General features: G+C 38.5%; 1 protein-coding gene across 3 annotated transcripts in view; it reads left to right on the top strand.

Annotated features, from left to right (window-relative positions):
- SOCS5 (suppressor of cytokine signaling 5) overlaps positions 1 to 16,048 on the top strand; it is a 45,240-nt gene extending 29,192 nt beyond the window's left edge. For all 3 annotated transcript variants that reach the window (XM_054630375.2, XM_077175826.1, XM_077175824.1), the window contains exons 2-3: positions 9,166 to 9,257; positions 11,676 to 16,048. In XM_054630375.2, coding sequence (XP_054486350.2) covers positions 11,688 to 13,298 — 1,611 coding nt within the window. In that variant the 5' untranslated portion in view covers positions 9,166 to 9,257; positions 11,676 to 11,687 and the 3' untranslated portion in view covers positions 13,299 to 16,048. The remainder of the gene's footprint in view (positions 1 to 9,165; positions 9,258 to 11,675) is intronic.
- The last annotated feature ends 1,201 nt before the right edge of the window (positions 16,049 to 17,249 follow it).

Here is a 17,249-nt window from a genome sequence, read left to right as displayed (position 1 = left end):
GGGAAGGAAGAATATCCATTTTAATAGGAGCAAAGCAGTGGTAGATTAATTATCATGGACTATCACCCGTAGGGTGCCCTTTCTATTGCTAAATTCTGTTCATGAGAAACAACCTAGAAATAACCGTACTCTTCAATAGCTGCCCTCTGACAAGTTTATCACTCAGTAATCATTGATTTAGGTTTGCTCAATTTTCTGTGGTGCTGCAGACTCTTCCTGCATGAAATGCAGCCTCTTAAGCCATTACAGAATCCCAGAATAGGTAAGGTTAGAAGGAAGGGTCTGCACTGGATGATCTGGTCCAACCTCCCTGCTCAAGCAGGGTAAGCCATTCATGTGACTGAGTCTCTGCTTTCACAGGGCCAAAGAGCATTACTGGTTTTTTATTAGTCCCATGCAGCTGGCAATGGTGTTGTAAAGATTCATTTTTCTAGTCTGTTCCTTTGCTGCAGCTTCTTGGAGTTCCTGCAGCCTGTAAGTTGTGTTCATCCATGTCAGATAGGAGCCCTTGGATACCAAGCAGCTTTCCAATACTGAATGAGCTGGTGTGTAGGTATTCAAGAGGGACCACAGGTTAGGGAGTTGTCTTTTTAGGTAGGCCATTTGCCTGTTGGTTAATAGGAATGCCTGTTAGCTAACCAGTGGATTAGTGATTCATGGCTAGTGTCTTGCTGCAACAATCCTTTAGTGATAACTGGAGTCAGCTTTTGGATTGGATAGGTGATTTCAAAAGACAAAGCATTTCTATATTTCGAGAAGAATTTAGGAGCTAACCAAATACATATATTTTTCTAAGAAAATTCTCATCCTGTGGAGGCTCACTTATGTAACATGCACAGGTGCTTCTTTGCTAGAATAAGCATTTCATTAAAATAGTTTTTATTTAACTGATTGCTTTATGTAAAATGAAGAAGATGTAGCCACATATTATCTATCTTGCTGTCCTATTTCATCCTCCTGTGCAATGGAGTCTAGCACCTTGAAGATAAGATAGTAGTGTAATAATCTAGTTAGCACCTCAGTTGTAATGGATTGAGGCAACTGATGCTCTTAAGAGGAAACAGCTGATTTTCTTATCAGTGCTTGTTCAGTCTCTGTAATGCATGTCCTGTGCAGGTAGTCATAGTCTTACATTTCTGACTGTGTGAAGGGTTAGATATTATTACTTGAAGCTTTTATGGTACGTCTTGATCCTATGTTTTGAATCATGGGCATTCCTGTTTTTGCATGGCACAAGGAAAGTGTGGTGTGGGTGGGTTTATGGGGTTTTTATTTTTGTTTGTTTGTCTTGGCTTGGTTTTGGGGTGGGGTTCTTTGGTTAGGTGTTTATATTTGTTTTTGTTTGTTTAAAAAAAAACCAAAACACTGAGTCATGAAGCTCATGAGGGGAGACCAAGAGAGCCTCTAGATTATTCATTAGTAGTCTTTGAACACAAATGGAGAGCAGGTATTGCAAAGGGCTGGACCCTTTGCTGTCAGGCAGAGAAACATTTTTTTGTTATTGCTAGAGCAGTAACTGAACACAGTAACTTTCAATCTCATTACACTGAGGTGTTTTCTTTTTAGCTATTGCCTCTGGATCATTGTATTGGTACTGTTTAGTATCATGAGCAGTTAAAGGAATGTTGTAATAGTTCATATAGTGTCCCAGGTAAGAGCACACTCTGGCTCTTTGGGTGAGTTTGTTCTACTGCTAACAGTGGGTTGACTATCAAGCTGTTCCACTGTAATCTTTTGTTCTCCCAAGCACCATCAATTGGCATTAATGCTTATTGATTGAAGTGTTTTTCAAACTGAGACTATGTACAAGTACACTTCCAAATTTCCTGTTTTAAGATGTGGAAACTTAGTGCTGCTCTACATTATTAGAATTCTTGACTAGCAAGTTAAAATGCCTAAAATGTGAAACTTGGCCAAGACATAATCAATGTATTTGCTGAGCAATTTGATTTGAAGAAATTTCATTCTGACATTTTAATGTTTGTACTTACACTATCTTGCACACAAAAATTTCCCATGTATCTTGATATTATACATATTTTACATATATCAATTTTTGTGTATATTTATATATAACTAGATGCTTGTTGGTTCAGTTGTACAAACTCAGCTAAACTAACTAAAGGATTTTTTTTTTTTGTCCCTTACCCCTAAGAAAGATCTTCCTACCTCGGGGGCTAAACCTGCAAGGCTAATTCTTTACGTTTTTTTTTACTTGAGTTTTAATATGAAAAAAACAAGGGCAGAATTTCAGAAAGCTTCACATTCACTGAAATCATGATTCTTAGCAGAGGTCAAAATATTTTTAAAGTCTTTTAACTTTTCTGGACATCCCACTTAAAATTCCTCATACATCCTACTTCTAGCTGCTTTCCAGAATGTTGGGGATTTTTTAAACCTTTTTTTTTTACTTTTTTAAAGATGCATTTTAATTTGCTATGTTCATAAGTTGTCATTGCCCATGCTCTATGTGTTCAATGTACAGAACATGCAGAACAGCCTTAGTTTAGATCTTCTGGCAATTTAGTCCATAATTTTAAAGTTATGGTAACACCTTTAAGCAAATTTTTGGTGGCACTAGAAAACCAAAATGTCAGTTCCACTGCAGTTTAGTGCTAGTGTTGATGTTGCAGCTGGCTGTGCTGCAGCAGGACCCTGCACTCCAAGGCTTGGTGAGTGCTCACTGGCAGAACTTGCAGGTACAGAACCACAAAGCACAGGTTTCCTTCAGCTGGGAAGTTGAAATGTTTCTGATAGCTCTAGCTGGGTATAGTCTAGGATAAAGTTGCCTGTGGATTAAAGTGAAAACATGAAACAGGCTAGACCTACTGGCAGCCTTCCAGCTGCTTCTCCTTCTTCTTTGCAGGGTTTATGTTCTTTTACCTTCCCCAGGCCCAGCCTGGGGAACCAGGTGCTTGCTGCCAATTAGTCTTGTCAAGAGAGCCCAGAGCTTCTCTTGACAAGCCTGACTGCTGACAGCAGCTGTGGGCTAGTCTTAGGCAAGATTATTTTAACTCCTTGCTTGCCAAATGCTTTGCAGATTAAATCCCCTGGTCTCATTCTGCAGTTATTCAGTTTTCTATTTTATTAAAGTATATTCTGTACAGAAACTGATCTAAGATTTACAGTGGTGCTGTAGTGATAGCAGTTACTTGCCAAACTTCTGGCATGACAGAATGTGAGTTGGGAGTTAAGTCATTATGAAGGGCACTTTATAAGTTTATGTTATTAGAACTGTCCATCTCAGGCCACCTTCTGCTTGATGGAAGCATAGCTGTAGCTGGGTGGCAGCTTGGGCTGTTACTCTTCTCAGCTGTTATGGTTTTAGAAACTTTTGAACTTTTGGGTCCATTTCACTTAAATTTGAGAGAAGACTGCTTTATTTTATTTTTCCTGCAAATTGCATGAATGGCAATAATGCTTTTCCCTATGTGGTCACCATTCTAGGTACATTGCTAGAGAAAGACAAGTAAAACTTTGGTTTTATCAGTTGATAAGAGGTGGCAGGTAGCTAGTTTGTGTTGGAGAATATGATCTTTTGCTTGGTCAGGTTGAAAGGACACATGGGAAGTGGCTGGATGCATGAGAAAAGCTCTGTGTCCAGGAGGTGCCTGTAAGCTGATGGGGGGCACAGGTACAGTGGTGAGGGAGAGGCATTAGACAGGCTGTTGAGCTTTTGAAGAATGTAGTGAGAAGAAATAGGACTGTTAAACCAGTATAAATTGACCCCAGAACAGAAGGATTGTGTTTGGAAAGTAGGCCATTTGCAATTGAATGAAATGCTCTGTTTACAAAATATATTGAATTGGATGTTTTTACTGAGCTTGTCAAAGATGTGGGATGTGATTTGACTCATCTTTTCAACTTTGCTTCCAATTTCTTTTGCTTTTAGTGAGGCACAGCTATTAAGGTATGCTTTTTTTTAACTCAGAACTTCCAAGAATTACATACAAATAACCATTAAATCACTCTTTTTATCAATTTGATACCTATTTATATTTTAGAAGTTTGTAGAGGAGGATATGCTTCATTAGTGTTCTTAGAAGTGGAAACAAATTCTTCTCTACTAGGGGAGAGCTCCATCACTTTTCTTGGAGTACTTACTGCTTTTGCAGAAGCCATCAAGAGGGCTGCTGTACTTAACTTGAACACTGACTGGAACCATTTATTCTATCCACATGAATTTTAACAAAGGATAGTGTCAGCTTCTGTGTGAGAAGAGTTAAATGTAGCAGTATGGGAACCATTACTGCACTAAATCACCTGGAGTTCCCTTTCATGGCAGGTTCTTTACCTTGCTAACTTAATGCTCATTGGTTTTGGTGGTTTTTTGAAATGCTAAGGTGAAATTGACTTGCCTGTTTAGGGTGTATGGAGGTAGTTTTAAGGAAACTGCTTCATCTAATGTTGCTTGTGTGGATTTACATGTTACAATGAGTGGCTGCCATCAGGATACTGCCTAAATGATTTGAAGGTTTCCTGACTTGGAATTGATGTGTGCCATTGTCTTGAATTTGCAGTTTCTAGCATAGAAATCTAACACTATGTGGAGTTCTTGGTAAATCTGTAGTGTTATTTCTGTTTTAATATCTGAAACTCATGTTTGCTCTGATTCTTACATGATGAGAATTACCAGCTTTGCTCATGATGGTTATTACCTACTTGACTTGTGTAAGTGGAGGGAAAGAAGTATTTAAAAAGCAGTTGTCTCTAGTTTTGATTCAGTGCCATAACTTTCTCTTCATCTATTGATGGCTTGTCTGCTTCAGGGATTTCAGATTTTCTGAACAGCAAAGAAATGGATAGCAACTGTACAGTACTTTTCAATCCAGGGTGAACACACATAGTCCCAAAATTGTCCTTTTGGAAACCCAAAGCCTAGTAAGGGGCTTGCTTACAAGAATGTTCCCACTGTTGAAAGTCTTGGAGCAGTATTTTTGGACTGAAGTTACCAATGTGTAGCTGCTTGGGAAGAAACTGGCAGAACATCAGCTGTCCAAGCTAAGACTGATTTTTGCTCAATGCAAATCTGCACCGAGGAGGAGGAGGAGGAGGAGTTTACTTCTTACTCCAGGTTGGAGCAATGGGAAAATATCATTGTTGATTTTGACTTGACAGTCTGCCAGCTTAAGTCCTTGAAACTTTCAGCTTTCTTTGTGTTTTAGCAGAATGCATCAAGCCAACTCAGCATTTTATTTTTGAAGTTAAGGTTTTCAGTGGCTGAACTTTCAATGCAAGTGTTCAAAGCAGCATCTTAAATAGAGTCCTAATCTCTTTCTTTCAGCCAGAGCCCCACAGTTGAGAATGGCGATTTCTCTTCGAAGTAGCCATCTAAGAACATAATAACTTCAGCAGAACTAACCAGTGCTGCTGTGGAAGGAAGCAGTCTTGCCCTGGCTGCTGCTTCCTCCCTCCTCATCTGCTCCTCCCATGTGTTAACTTGAATGTTTGTACAGAAGTCATAAACCAGATGGAGTAAATGATTGAGACTTTTTCTGAGAATTCGTTTTAGTCTGGATCAGTTCCTTGAGCTGGTTGACTGAGCAGCCATATGGTGTACAGACCACCTCCTGCACCAGCACAGGTGGCCAGGAAGAGGCTGACGCCATTTCTGTTGGTTGCAGTGCTGACTTAGGCCAATTCTGTGTGTTGTTGGAATTGTAGCTCTGTATCCTTTACCTCTTTTCTGGCATGTTTGAGTTTTGGTTTGGGGATTCAAACCTTCATATTCATCTTCCTACGCAACTGCACTTCCAATTTATCAAAGCCTAATAGTTAAAAACCAGTAGTACTTTATCCTAATAAGGCTTTCATGAGCACTTGATATACTTGGCCCCTTTACCTTGTTTAGTTAAAAAAAAAAGAGCAGCCACCTTTTCCTTCCAGGCCTCTAAATCAGCTCTTTGAGCTGTCTGCAGTGAGCACATTTTTGTGTGTGTAGAAAAATGCATGGTTCCTCTTGAGCCAACAAATTCCTTGTTTTTAAGAAACGTTATCTCTAGTATCACAGTGGTAATTCATTATTTCTGGAATGTGCATTGGAAGGGAGGAAATTGCTTTGTAATCCTTAGTACTGCCCTTCCTTCCTCAAGTGGGTTACTTCAGATGCAGGGGGTTGCCAGCCTTCCTCACTTTGACTGGATAAGGTTGAGGAATGCTGGTGGGAGCAGCTCCCTCAGTGCATCCCTACAGCAGGAGCCTGCAGTGGGCATTTGGCAGCGTGCACATAGGGCAGGGACCTCTTCAGCAAACATCCCTTAATGGAAGCAAATGTCTTTAGCAAGAGTCTCTTGTCACTGCTAAGCAAATCATTTTAAGGAATGACACAAATAGAAGCAGCATTTCCCTCCAGTCTTTTGCTTGTACCTCCATGGTCCATGCACCCGGTTCAGGGAATGTGGTAGGCAGTTTGCCTGTGTAGGCTCCAGCTAATATTGAGCTAAACAGTGTGCAGGTTTCTGGGTTTAACTCCTGTCAGGTTACTGGAGTTTTGACTTGTAAGAATTGTCTGGTTTTTTATTCCTTCAATATTTTGACCTTGTTACCTTTCAGTGTTATGAAGCTATCATCTTACAAAAATACCAAAACAAATAATCTTGTAGATTCTTTTTTTTTTTGAGCCTGTTCTGTAAGGTATCATACTTTGTGTAGTGTATCATCTTTTGTGAAGATGGTACATTGTTAGGAGTTAATACTTTGAATATAATAAACCATACTGAGTAAATTTTAAATTGGGTAAATTATGAGGGTGAAACAAGTGCATTTTCTTTCAGACAGAGCACAGCCTTGACTTTGAATAGAGTTCCTTTGAAGTCACAGGCAGAAAGCTCTGCCTAGATCTTGTGACATTTCTGGAAAGAATGGTCTGAGTTTTCACAGTAATTGTTAATATGTGGTATTTTAGGATTGCAAAGAAGTTGCAAGTGTAGCTCTATCATACTGCTTAAAATTTCTTTGTTGTCTCAGTATTTGTGCTCTCAGAATACTTGAAGACTACACTAATGCAAACTTCATGCATTTGAATGTCTCTAAATTTACTGCAAATGGGAATATAGCACTATGGTATTGCTGCTCATTGCTTCTGTAATCCCTATAGAGTGCTTATTATCTGTTATTTTTAAGATCATTTATGCCAGTTCAAAGTAGGTAGAAATAATTTTTAGTTGAAAAGAGATTGTGTTAAGAATATCAGTAGAATCTCTATTTTTCTTAGAAAAATAATCGGGGGTTTTTTTCTTAGAAAATCTACAAATGGTTGAATTCACTTTGTGGATTTTGATGGAATGAAATGGATTTCCTGTTTAGGCTAGAATAACCACTGGCGGTGCTCCTTTGTAAAATTAGGATGGCTTTAGAACCAGTTCAGAAACAATTTTTATTTTGTCAAGCTTAGTGCTGCCACAAGAAATCTGTGAAACCACACATCTGTTGCACATTGATTTAAAGTAATTTAAAATCACTAGGTTGAATTTTAAATACTTTACCAGTGACTCAACTTTTATTCTAACACAGTCTGAGATGTTTAACTGAGACAATTTGCCCAAATTCAAGGAACTGTTTTCCATTAGGGAAGGCTGGTTCCCAAAGAAACCACTCCCTCCTGGAGCCACCTGGCAGTTTGTCCAACAGGCCGTGTCAGCTGGCTGGCAGTGGTGATGTGATAGGTGGTGTATTGACTGCTCATGTTTCTGAGCAGAACCGAGAAGAATGGGGATATATAAAGCTAGTGCCATGAAGCATGACACGTCAGGATAAGCATCCATGTGGGTTTTTTGAATTTTTGATGAGTTAAAATGGTTTGCATGCAGCCCCTTTGCCACCTGTGCCCAGTAAAACAGTATCACTGGTTTTGTTTGCAATGAAGACGAACTTCAGAGGGCTGAATGAGCTAATGTTCCAAGTAAGGTTTTGTTTAAAGTTGGATAGCCCTTGTTCTAGCAACTTTACCTTGCATTTGCTCTGTTAAGGCCTTGCACTGAACACATTTTAATAGGTTTGGCTGTCTTGTGTTTGTAAACTTGCTAGGAACGTAATGCAGAACAAAAGAAGTGAGAGTAAATGTTACAGTTGCAGAAGAACTGTACTTGTGCTTTGATCTTCATCTGGTAAATACTTTGTACTTCTCACTCTGTTGCTCTCTGAAAAGGTTACTTTTATGGAATCTCAATAGCAATAGTGTGGCCTAACTTTAAAAATGTTTCAGCAATTTAAGTGCCTCCTGAAGGGAATGGAAACTAGAAATACTTGGACTTTGCTGCCGTTGCTCTGGAGTTTCTACATAAGAATATTAACTTTTAATATCCACTTAATGATTGCTCAACCCTGTAGCTTTTCATTGAAGTACATGTGCATCCCATTTCAATATTTTTCTTCCTGTTCTGTGTGTAAAGCTTTAATATAAGTTCCCAATGTTTTCTCTTAACTCTTACTGCTGTCCTGGGCTTGAATCTAGCATGGAGAAGTAAATAAATCTTCTCTGTTCTGTTACTGTTAGGTTTCTGACAGTGGTGTGAGTATATTAAATCCCTCAACTACTCTTGGATTTCTGAAAAACAATGATGATTATTTTAGGGAACTGCTGACCTACTCTTTTAATAAAGAACTTGTCTTGTATTCCACTTTCCCATTTTTAGAATCATGGTTCATATTGCTCTTGCTTCACAATCATATAACATCCTTGTGGAGAGTACAGCAGTTGCTTACCTGGAAAAGTAATATTAGAAAAGTGTGTATTTTTAGCTGCCTTTTGATGTGATGTAGCAGCTGGAAACAAGGAGGAGAGACAGTATGTGGTGATCTGACAGCACTGCCAACCACAACTTGAGACCAAAATGTGGGGAAACCATTTCATAGGCTTGATTATGCCCATTGTGCCTGGCACTTCAGTGATCCAGATACTGTGGCTTTGCTCTTGGTTGTCAAAAGTTTTATTTCAGAGTCCTTCCCATGACTGTACTTGACAAATGTTGTTAATGTATAGAAAAAGCAAGTTCTGTTTTTTGTTTATGTTAATATGCGTTAAAAATATATAAAGAGTAGGCAGTTACATGGACACATTTCAGAAATAAACAGTAAAATATCCCTTTGATGTCAGTGATTAATGGTAAATGTCTAAATGAAAAGATATTCTAACAATTAACAAAATTTCTGCTTTTCCCTTTGTAGTAAACATGTCCACAAGTCAAAGAAGGAATCTAGCAAGTTCATGTTGAGGTATATTCTCAAGACAAGACACAGTGACTCATTTGCTTTTCTGGGTAAGAAAGGTATCTTTATTCTCTTGAGTGTGACAAAAAGTACTTAACCTTTTAAATTTAACTTCTGAAAAGTACAGTCTGTCAAGCCAGTATGCTGGGGGGGTTGTGGGTGGAGTGTTTTGTTGGTTTTTATTTTTATTTGTTCTTGAAGCTTTCTGGGCACATGTAGAGAACTTTCCACCCTAAGACCTTTTAGGGAGAGCAAAGGGAGAGCAATAAAGAGCAATTTCAGAATAAAAGACACCACTGAATAGCATGTGACTGGTGGATAGAAAAGTAATTCCAGTTCATTGTCACAAAATTGTGTACATTTTCTAGCCTGACTTGCCAAGGGAATGGTGTTTATATATTATCTCATTCTTTTCTCTTCCCAAAAATTTTAAACATCTCTCTGACTAGGAAGAGAATAAAAAACTTACAACTTGAGACAAAAGTGTAGAAGTCAACCTTATATGTATTGTGTTGACAGGCTGGCAGCCAGCAAACATGTGCTCCCTCATGGTCAGCATGGGTATTCTGAGACACCACAAACAGCTATGATCATTGCAATGACATGAGACATGTTGGGTGCTTCCTGCAAATTTGTATGTGGTCTGATTTTAGTAGTTCTGCTGCTCCTAGAATTTCCCCAGCTTGATCCAGACAACTCCAGAACAAAAAAGAATTTAAGGATTTTTTAATTTTAATCAGGAAGACGTGCTTTCCTCATTTGCTTACAGTGTTCATGTATACATGGAACTGTGTAGCATCTTCTGTGTGTAACATTGCTCTGCAAGTGTCTGCCTCCTTAATAACCACGTGGATGCTGTGCAGATTGTCCTTTAGCACTGTTGTAGGTAATTTGTACCAGTAACCTTCAGAGACTGATTTCCCCCTTCTCCCCAGCTCCCTCATCCACACTTAATTCTTATGGTCTTAGTGCAGTTGGGTACCTGGCTCTCTGGGTTTGCTGGATCATCTGATGATAGTGAGAAAGAAAGCTTTTGTTTTTTGTTCCTATCACAGTCAGGTGTTACAATTCATTCTCTTTCATGTTTCTCATGTAAGCTGTGCCTCTGACTCTTCTCCAGTCTCAGTGGATTCTGCTATAAAGTCATAGGCTACAGCTATGCTCCTGTTGTAAGGACTTGTGGGCTGGATCACCAGAGCATTGCCTACTTGTTTATCATCCATTTTATGTCATGAGCCCCAGTGCACTTAGTCACTGCTTCAGATTCCTCTCTGGTTATGAACAGTAAAGTAGTGCAGCAACAGAGGAGTGTTGCTGCAAAATAATCTGTTTCCAAAGAACTGAACAGTTTCCATAAAGAGTTAAATTAGATAAAATGACGTATTTTAGTCTTTTAAGTTTAGCACTTCTCTCAGAACTTAATTAGATCTAATTTAGTTTGGCATTGCCTGACTTTTTTTAGTACAGAATTAGCCTGTTTCTCTCTGTCCTAGGGCAGTCCTATAATTTTGGCAGTCTTGTTCCAATTATCAAACTCAGTTTCTAAAGATGTAGTTTCAGAATACACACTGCTAATGTTTTTATCTTTTTACAGTATCTTCATGATTCACTGTCATCATGTTTCTGCTGTGGAGCTGCTTTCTTTTTAAGTGTTCTTACTAAAGATAGAAAAGCTCCTTGGGCTCTTTCATTCTTTTATATCCTAAGTAATAAAGCCGACCATTGGTTGCTGGGGTTTTTTTCAGCTGTTTCATATGGCTTATATTAATGTATCAGAGACTTTATAATTCTAAAATTGTCTTTTGGTGATTGTCTCATCTAATAATGATGAATGCTTTTTTCCCCCCTAAATTTCTATTTTTGTGCTAATTCTTTTAATCTTACAAAGCTATATCTTGGAATTTATGTGGTGTGCAGCTGGAGCTTTTGTTTTTACATGGTGCATCTGGACATTTGCAGTGCACTTGTTGGATTTTACTAACAGCTCTCCTAGTTTGGAGTGACTTGAAGTGTTCTTATTCAGGATTTGTTTTACTGCTGCTTATCGGAAGCTTATCAGGGAGTCATACCTAACATATGACTTAAAAATTCTTTCTTGAAGGATTTTAGATTGTGTATTTCCTATTTATCAAATACAACTATGCAGACCTACCTACATGCCTATAGAAAAATAGGAGGGCCTACTTGTAAATGAAATGTTTGTAATTTCCTAAACACTTTCTTTGTGGTCATTTTTCTAAATACTCATTTAGAAAATATTTTAAAAGGATGGATATTCTTCTAAATGTTGAAATATGTGATGCATCTTGCTTCCACATAACCCTACAAAGACTAGAGCACTTTTTAAAATGTATTGCATTCAGTTAATAATAGTCATCTTGGGTCTGTAACTTAAATGATAACTGAAGATGTATCCTCATGTTTTAAAGTATATTTTTATTTTAATATTTCTTCTCCTCTTGATTTAGATAACATAATCCATGGATAAAGTGGGAAAGATGTGGAACAATTTCAAATACAGGTGCCAGAACCTCTTTAGTCATGAGGGTGGAAGCCAAAATGAGAGTATAGTTGTGAACTCCAATAATTGCTCATCTGGTAAAGAGAAAGCCATCCAGATAACTGACTTGACTCAACAACAGCCCAGCAGCCCTTTGAGAGAAAACATTGCTTTGCAATTAGGCTTAAGTCCTTCAAAGAATTCAGCAAGGCGGAACCAAAACTGTGTCACAGAAATTCCTCAGATTGTTGAAATAAGCATTGAGAAAGAGAATGACTCATGTGTCACCACAGGAGCCAGGCTTGCTCGAAGGGACTCTTATTCTCGGCATGCTCCTTGGGGTGGGAAGAAGAAGCATTCCTGCTCTACCAAAACACAGAGCTCCTTGGATGGTGAAAAAAGATTTGGTAGAACACGAAGTGGTTTGCAGAGGAGGGAGAGAAGGTATGGGGTGAGCTCAGTCCACGACATGGACGCGGTATCCAGCAGGACAGTAGGCAGCCGTTCTCTGCGGCAGCGTCTCCAAGATACTGTTGGGCTGTGTTTTCCCATGAGAACTTACAGCAAGCAGTCCAAACCTCTGTTTTCTAACAAAAGAAAGATCCACCTCTCTGAACTAATGCTTGAGAAATGCCCTTTCCCTGCAGGCTCAGATCTGGCCCAGAAGTGGCATCTGATTAAACAACACACAGCACCCGTGAGCCCTCATTCAACTTTCTTTGACACATTTGATCCTTCATTGGTTTCCACAGAAGATGAAGAAGATAGACTCAGAGAGAGACGTAGGCTTAGTATTGAAGAAGGGGTTGATCCCCCTCCCAATGCCCAAATACACACTTTTGAAGCTACAGCACAGGTAAATCCATTGTATAAACTGGGACCAAAGTTAGCCCCTGGTATGACTGAGCTGACCGGGGACAAAACCATAACACCTCCAGGGAGCTGTGACTCCGAAGAGGACACGACGACGCTTTGCCTGCAGTCGCGCCGGCAGAAGCAGCGTCAGATGTCAGGAGAGAGCCATGGCCATATCAGCAGGCAGGGGGCTTGGAAAGTGCACACTCAGATCGACTACATCCACTGCCTCGTGCCGGACTTGCTCCAGATCACAGGTAACCCGTGTTACTGGGGCGTCATGGACCGCTACGAAGCAGAAGCACTTCTGGAGGGGAAACCCGAAGGCACTTTTTTGCTCAGGGACTCTGCGCAGGAGGACTACCTCTTCTCGGTGAGCTTCCGCCGCTACAACCGCTCGCTGCACGCACGCATCGAGCAGTGGAACCACAACTTCAGCTTTGATGCCCACGACCCCTGTGTGTTCCACTCCTCCACTGTTACGGGGCTTCTGGAACACTACAAAGACCCCAGCTCTTGCATGTTTTTTGAACCCTTGCTCACTGTATCTCTGAACAGGACCTTCCCCTTTAGTCTGCAGTATATCTGCCGGGCGGTAATCTGCAGGTGCACTACGTACGATGGAATCGATGACCTTCCTCTACCCTCAATGTTGCAAGACTTTCTAAAGGAGTATCACTATAAACAAAAAGTCAGGGTGCGATGGCTGGAGCGGGAACCTATAAAAACAAAGTAAAAGGAAATCAAAATAAGCTTTTGGAACGTGCTTTTTTTTGTGTATTACAGTTTAACTGCAGCAAGCGCACCAATGGCGTCTAGCTTTTCTGCAATACCCTATTTAAGCTGAGTGTTAGTATCCTGTCAGATGCTGCCTGCTGTTAATCAAACTAAGTTGTGATGCCTCTTGGAAACAATAAGCAGACACAATTCTGCACGTTTTTCATTAAGGCCTAATGAAAATATTTTTGCTAATTTCTAAATATTTTGTTTCCCTTTTATAGCTGTAGTAATTGGATGAAGAAACTATGAGGCATTTCCCATGGGGCATTCATGCAATGCTGTTAAAGAAAGGCTTTATCGGAGGGGCATTTTTGCTAATATTTGAAGTATTTTTTTTAAATTCTCTTCTTGAAAACTTTCCTCAACTCAAAGTAATAATTTAGCTCACAAACAAGTTTCCAAATACTAGTGAATATTTTCTTGTAATGAAGAGCAGTTCATTAGAAGCAGTCCATTAAGAGTTAATGGTGCTTTGAGGCTAACAGATGAATCATGCTTTTCACAGTGTATAATGTTTCCTAATCATTAAGACTTGAATATGCCTGCTCAGTACTGTAATTCTGTTACAAACACTTGGAGATTTAAGTGGCATTGTTAGCAAAAGTAATACTGTCTCAGACAGTTAAAAATACCTTCCAGTGTGAATTGCTGCTTCTGTGGCAGGACACAGAATTAGATTCTTGCTGTGGAACAGAAGGTTGTGGGTTTTTCCCAAAACAGATTTTGGTGTCCTGGCTGCTAGTAACTTACAGTGGAAGGTAATAGTGACAAGAAAAAAATTCTTAATTATTTAAAGTTGTCTGATATTTTTATGGAGAACATGACAAGTGGTTGAATTATTATAATCAGAATACAAAATCTGACATATCTGAAGCAAATGTCAGGTTTCAAAGGTACTGGTACACTTTATTTGTAAATATCTTTCCATCTGCGCTTTTAAAAATGTTTTAAAGTAATATGCACTGATGATAGTTTCAACAGATTACTTAGAAACAAGATTCTAACTTCTGTTTGCTTATTTACTTGGAGATGGAACTTAAAAGTAGTTCTATCTTAGATATTTTGCACTAAAATCTTGTTGGAATGCCCTGACCCCTGTTTAATGTTTTGTACCAATTCTGAGTGCTCCCTAGTTTCTTTACCAGCTGCTACAGTATTTGATTCCTTCCTTCTCTACGGCAGTGACCTGTGTGAGGTAGGAAACATTTTGGCTGCAAGTACAATAAACATTATTCTTGTATGCTACACTAACCCTTCTATTGATGTATTTTTCTGCTTGCTGTGCCTTGTTCTGGCTTTTTGTGCTAATAAAGTACAGTATGTTCAGTGTTATACTTGTATATCTGCTCTGTTTTTATATATTCACCTAACTTGTAGCAGTTAAATGAATTTTTAATAGGCTTTTCTTAGTATTTAGGATAGGTAATGCACAAGTACTGTGCAGTTGAGTATTAGTTGGTCAGCACACCTTACTCCTGGTTTTTGTTACAGCAACTTGACAGTGTACACCATTGAATAACGTTTCTGTAGTCACTGCAAGGTAGTGGACTTGTCTGCAGGCATAGAGCATTTTACAGGTTTTTGTAATGCAAAGGATAAATGTTAAGCAAAAAGTGTTCTAAAACATTATTGATCCCCTGTAATGGTTGCTGAAGGTGTTTCAGCTTGTTGTATAGGTAACTGCTAAGGTTAATATTTTGATACTCCCCACTGAGGAATGCTTATTCCTTTAAATTGACAGTACAGCAGCGACATTTGTTCACTTTTAGGCTATTTTGATAAATAGATGTACACACAAGCTGGCCAAATGTCCTGTTTTTACCAAAGAATACTGTCAATTTATGTTGGGGTATTTTTTTAGTTAAAAAAAAAAAAAACAAACTCAAGAGCGGAGAGGTGCAATTTTTGTTCTATCAAATATTTATCCCAAGCTATGATAAACCAAAGTATTTGACAACTTCATCTGAACCTAAGTAATGTATACGTTTATGTTGGTAGAGCCTAAAGCTTTTTCATCAATGGTGTTGTCATTATTCCTGAACTCACAATGCACCTGAAGAGGAGTGATTTAAATAATTTTGTAATGACTGGAACAGCACTACAGAATAGCTCGTACTGCGAGGGGTTAATCTGAAGCACCCAGAAAGCACTTTAAAACATGTGTTTATATGCTTGTGGAAAGTTTGTGATCCCGTTATGCATTCTTTGTAGTAGATTATCTTCTTTCATGTGTTAAAAGACTTCAACTGTTAAAATGGAACTTTGTTTAGAATATGTAAATACTAAGTTTATGTAATTATGTGTACAACTGTGCTCTTGGTCTCTTAAGTTTTGAATTGTGTATGTGTCATTGGATATGCAACTCTTGGTTTAAAATCTGCTCTAAGCGTAAAAAGAGGAAAAAGTCACCAGCATGAAATTGCACCTAAGTGTACCTTCACTGTGTCGTTCTCACTGTTCCCTCAGTCAGATCTGAATGCCAGATGAGTTTACTTAAATTCTTGCTTTCAATATTAGTGTCATACAGTCAGCCTGCAACCAAGCTTTGTCCCGGTGCAGGGACATGTTTTTCATTTACACTCGTTGCAGTTGCTTGTCATGAACTAGCTGTGCCATTGTCAATGTGGTCAGGAATACACATTCATCTAATTTTTAATCATGTGGTGGAATCTTTGGGAAAAAAAAAATAAAAACCCCAAACCCTTACCTCAGAAAGTTTGCTCTTGAATTTGTATAAATAATCTTTATGGAGAGATTTGCTCCCCTAAAACACACAAAAAAGGAATTATCTATTTCTCTACAACTTTTTTAAAGCTCTGCTTCACTGAAATATACAGAATAATTTGCTAGTGTGGTTATGCTAAAATGAATCACTTCTTAAATTTTGATGGACTTGAATGTTGACTATTCCAGTTGCAGTGTATTTCTTAATGAATACATTTTCAGTTCTAAAGGCATTAAAATGCTAGTGGGTGGAGAATGCAAATAGTTGATTTCTCATTTGTGTTTCTCATTCTGGTTTCATTTAGAAAACCTTAAACATGTCTTAAAGCTGTGGTTTGTGCACCTTTTTATTTTTTTTAATCTAACGGTGGGATTCAATGTAAAAAGGTACACTTGTATTATTCCAATCTAATTTGGTTACGTGACAGATGAGTTTTTGAGCCTCAGTCTTGTCAAGTGTTTTTTTGAGGTGATTCTCGTTTCAGCAGAAGGAGCTATAGAAAGTGCTTACTCTGTAGGAGGGTTTTGTGAGGAATCCTACCAAAGGTATTTTATGTCCCTGTGGAATTGGAGAAAGGAAAAGATACTATATTATGAGTATCCAGGAAGGGTTTGTGAGTTTAGGATCTCTTCGCAGTTTTATCAGGTCTATGGTGTTTATCAGTTTTAAATGCATAACTCTTGAAAATACTTGTAAGGCAAGTACACTTGTCCAGATAATTTACTTGTCAGAATGGAACTTGTGAAGAAAATAAGTTGCTAATTAATGTTTTGCATTTATGTACTTTTAAATTTTATTCACATTTGAATACTTGCTGCTTACAAAATGATAGCCCTTAAATCAGAAGCATAGAGTTGTGAAAAGATGTGTCTGTTTTTCTGTAGTGTTTGACAATATCATGTCAAGCCTTACAGACGTCACTCAAATCCTTAAGTCCGTATTTAACTTTGAGGTTCAGCACTACTTAGAAACAAGCAAAGATTCTGAATTTCTGTAGTAAAAAACCTGTTTGCTTCAGTCTCCATGTGCAAGCCAAAATATTTGCAGAATGCTTTAAAGCTTTTCTCTGCTGCAGAATTGCATGTAAGACAGAAATTGTCATTGTCAGAAGTTGCTGAGTACCAGAGAGATATATCTGCAGGCATCATGGTTATTTTTTTTCCAAAGTTATCTTGAAAGACA

This window comes from Agelaius phoeniceus, chromosome 3 (genome assembly GCF_051311805.1).
Source record: "Agelaius phoeniceus isolate bAgePho1 chromosome 3, bAgePho1.hap1, whole genome shotgun sequence".
NCBI classification, from domain to species: Eukaryota; Metazoa; Chordata; class Aves; order Passeriformes; family Icteridae; genus Agelaius; species Agelaius phoeniceus.
Note: the sequence above shows the minus strand (reverse complement) of the source record. Positions and strands in the feature narration are given on the sequence as shown.